We start from the raw sequence: 3787 nt of genomic DNA, 5'->3' as shown, positions 1-3787 counted from the left end.
TTGAAGTCTTTGATGTGTGTGTGTTTCGATTTCTAATCTTTTCTCCTTTTTGGGTAACACAGGGAGTCGTCCTCGGCCAGCACGTGCCCGCCTTCAGCAAGACCATCTTCTACCTGACGGGAACGGTCGTCCTCACCATCCTGCTGCTCAAGAAGATTCTGTAGATGTTTCAGCTGCTGCTGCTACAGTTCAGTGCCTTTGCTGTTGTTGTTTGTTGGGGTTGTTGTTCCTGCCAAGCAGAGCCAAACGTTTGCCAAACCCTTTTACCCCCACTACCAAATCAGTACAACTTCTGCTGTTGCTGCTGCTGCTGCTCAACAACTTCCCCAAACTCTCGCCATGCCGTCTGGTGTTCTCTTTTTGGCCCTTTCACAGTCTAATCTTTTTATATCAATTGCCCCTACGCACACACCTATGTTTTACTCTTTTAATCCTTTTTTCTATCCCTTCTTTATCATATCGACCAAAGTATTCTCTTTTATCCACTCTGTCTCTCATGTGAGCGTGTAGGTAGGTGCTGATTCTCTACCCCAGCACCACCACCGCCGCCACCACCTTCTCATTTATACTTTTTCTCAATCTCAATAAATACAGGACTGATATTTTATACTATTTCTAGATCAATGATCTGTAGAGATGTGAGAAGATGGAGGCGATGCGGAAGAAAGTGATCGAGTCAGTGAAAGAAAGGATTGACCAGATTCAAAAGGAGCACAGAGTGCGCCACACAGCGTCGCCGTTTGAAAACACTGGCCAATCTTTTTGTGTTCATTTTCTTGACGGCTTTTGTGCGTTGTGTGTTGTGATGCCTCGTGGTGGCTGCTTCGAGTCCGAGCCGGTGTCTTTGTAGTTCCATTTGATAGATCACCTCCAAAACTTCTTCTTCAGCAACTCCTTTTGCTTATCACCACCACCACTATGGACATCCTCAGCCTGAGCAATGTGTCAATGTCCTCGCTGAAGCAGACACCGCTCACCTGCAACGGCCACACGAGACCCATTGTGCATCTGCACTTTAGTGAGCAGACCAAGTCCGGCTACTACCTCGTCTCGGCGTCCAAAGGTAAGTGGGGCAGAAGACCACCCACTTTGGTAAGTGAGATGCTGACCAATGTTTTTGTATTTGTTTTTCTGGTAGATGGCAAACCGCAGATCAGACAGGGCGACACGGGCGACTGGCTGGGCACCTTTGAGGGACACAAAGGTAGGCAGTTTTTTGTGGTTGAGTTCTATTTGATGAGGANCGGGGATGAAGACCATCCACTTTGGTAGGTGAGATGCTGACCAATGTTTTTGTATTTGTTTTTCTGGTAGATGGCAAACCGCAGATCAGACAGGGCGACACGGGCGACTGGCTGGGCACCTTTGAGGGACACAAAGGTAGGCAGTTTTTTGTGGTTGAGTTCTATTTGATGAGGAACTTCTTCTAATTCTCATTCTCTTTTTTCCCAGGCGCCGTCTGGGGCGTCGTTCTCAACAGCGACGGAACTCGGGCGGCCACCGGTTCGGCCGATTTCACCGCCAAGGTAAGTCGTTAAAAAAAGTTTGAGAGTTCTCACAAATCTCTTAAATCTATTCCATTTTCATCATCATCATCGTTTTTTGCAGATTTGGAACGCCGTCACCGGCGACGAGCTGCACTCCCTGCCGCACAAGCACATCGTCAAGAGCGTCGACTTCAGCACCGACGACCGCCTCCTGCTGACGGCCAGCAATGAGAAGATCATTCGCATCTACGACCTGAACAACGTCAACTCAGGTACTAACTGTTTTGGGAGGTGTTCTAAAAGACAGACAAGTACCAAAAGTCTCTTTCCTTTCCAGAGCCTCAGATGATGACCGGCCACACCGACAACATCCGCCACGTCGTCTTCAGCAGCGTGGACAGCGGTCAGCAGTGCGTGAGCGCCTGCGACGACAAGACGGTCCGCTTCTGGGACCGCCGCTCCCAAGGGGAGGTCTTCAAGCTGACCTTCGACGAGGTGCCGACCAGCATCGAGGTGACCCGCGACAAGTCGATCCTCTCCATCTGCTACGGCTCGCAGGTGCAGTTCTTCAGTCTGCAGTCGATGACGGCGCTGGCCGAGTGGCGCCTCCCCACGCCCGTCTACAGCTGCTCGCTCCATCCGCAGAAGAACGTCTTCGTCTGCGGCGGCGACGACTTTCTCCTCTACAAGTACGACTACCAAACGGGGGAGCAACTCGGTAAGAAGAGAGAGAGGATTTGTTTGGCAATGTTTACCACTTTACTAATGTTTGACTAATTCTCCTCCTTCTCCTCCTCCTCCTCCTAAATCACAGAATCCTTCAAGGGCCACTTTGGCGCCGTCCACTGCGTCCGCTTCTCGCCGGACGGCGAACTGTACGCCAGCGGCAGCGAGGACGGCACACTTCGCCTCTGGCAGAACACCGTCGGCAAGACGTACGGCCTGTGGAAGTACGTCAGCAACGGCAACGGAGGCGGCAACGGAGGCGGCGGCGATGAGGGCGGAGAGGGCGGCGGCCCAGTGGCAAATGATAGCAACAACAAGGTTTAGTAAAGCGGCGGCGGCGGTGTGATCCATTTGGTCCCTTCATCACACCACAACACTACTCTTCTTTACTGCTGGCCACCGTTTTCAGCACTGTGAAAGGCACGCTTGATCGACTGCAAGGTGGACTTCTGTGTTAAAAGTAAATGAGGAGGAGATGGGAAGAAAGAGAAAAAGGAACGTTACTTCAGTAAAAGTTGACCTTCTGTACAATAGTAGCTCACAAATCGACTTACCATCCTCCTCTCCAGCGGCGGCCACTCCCTACCACCAGCGACGGCCGCCACCCTCCCCTGATTCCTCGTCACCCAGCCCCAGAGCTGGTTGACGGCGTGGCTGTTCTGGTGGGCATTTCCGGTGGCCAGCACCACCGAGATGAGCTCGAGGGCGTTGGAGAACTGCCGCCGAAGTTGCTCACCCCCACCACCACCGGTACTACCTTCTTTCTGCTGCTGCTTAAAGGCCTCCATCAGCTCGGCAAAGACGAGGTCCGCGTAGACGGTGGCCTCGGTGATGAAGGCCGTCTCCTGGGCGTAGAGGGCGTCATTCGAGTCGACCCGCTTCACGTGGTACGGGTACTCCTCCCGGGTGGCCGTCACCAGGAAGCGCAGCAGACTGGCCCAGATGGCGAACTTGGCATTGGAGCCGTGGCCGCCACCGTACTCAAACCGGTACTCCTTGAGGACGTTGTAGAGGCCCTTGAAGAGGTACAGCGGCCCCAGCTCGGGATTGTCCTGGAAAGGAAGAAGAGGCAGAATTTGATTATGGTCACTCTTAACTACTTAGATCACACTACCAGCACTCACCGGAACGACCAACAGCGTGGACAGCATCACGCCCACGTAGCTGACCAGAAAGTCGTCATTGGAGAGGGGCGCGACATCGCCTCCCGAGGTGGTGGGCGGCAGCTGTCTCAGCAGCGTAATGGCCGCCTTCAGAAAGGCGTCCGTCTGCGGCAGCGCCCCATTGACCAGCGCCACCTGAGCGGCGGTCAGGTACAGCCAGAGCCGAGTGGGCGCCTCCTCGATCGACGGCACGGTGATGTAGGCGTAGGCGATGCAGCCGTTCACAAAGGCCGCCGTCCGCTTGGTGTGATGCCCGCCCACAATGGCGTGCGTCTCCATGGCCAGCCGGGCGACTGCCTGCACCAGCCAGGCGAGCACCGCGTCGAGGTGGCCGGCGAAGGTGGCCCGCGCCTCCACCAGAAAGGCCAGCTGCGCCTCAAAGTCGCGCCCGTAGGAGACGCGGCGGAGGAA

At 54.5% G+C, this 3787-nt stretch overlaps 1 protein-coding gene across 1 annotated transcript; it reads left to right on the top strand.

Annotated features, from left to right (window-relative positions):
- The first annotated feature begins 948 nt into the window (after positions 1–948).
- Positions 949–2537, top strand: LOC108380447 (serine-threonine kinase receptor-associated protein-like). The gene is made up of 6 exons (XM_017636817.1): positions 949–1063; positions 1139–1204; positions 1453–1526; positions 1609–1759; positions 1825–2205; positions 2302–2537. The coding sequence occupies exons 1-6, from the start codon at positions 949–951 to the stop codon at positions 2535–2537; spliced, it is 1023 nt and encodes a 340-aa protein (XP_017492306.1).
- The last annotated feature ends 1250 nt before the right edge of the window (positions 2538–3787 follow it).

This window comes from Rhagoletis zephyria, unplaced genomic scaffold (genome assembly GCF_001687245.7).
Source record: "Rhagoletis zephyria isolate East Lansing unplaced genomic scaffold, Rhagoletis_zephyria_1.1 Rzeph_scaffold_19284, whole genome shotgun sequence".
Lineage (NCBI taxonomy): Eukaryota > Metazoa > Arthropoda > Insecta > Diptera > Tephritidae > Rhagoletis > Rhagoletis zephyria.
This window is presented reverse-complemented; position numbering and strand designations above follow the sequence as displayed.

Coding starts and splice junctions, on each gene's coding strand:
- LOC108380447 (XM_017636817.1), top strand. CDS start 949: ATGTCCTCGCTGAAGCAGACACCGCTCACCTGCAACGGCCACACGAGA. Junction 1,064..1,138: donor CCTCGTCTCGGCGTCCAAAG/GTAAGTGGGGCA, acceptor TTTTTCTGGTAG/ATGGCAAACCGCAGATCAGA. Junction 1,205..1,452: donor CACCTTTGAGGGACACAAAG/GTAGGCAGTTTT, acceptor CTTTTTTCCCAG/GCGCCGTCTGGGGCGTCGTT.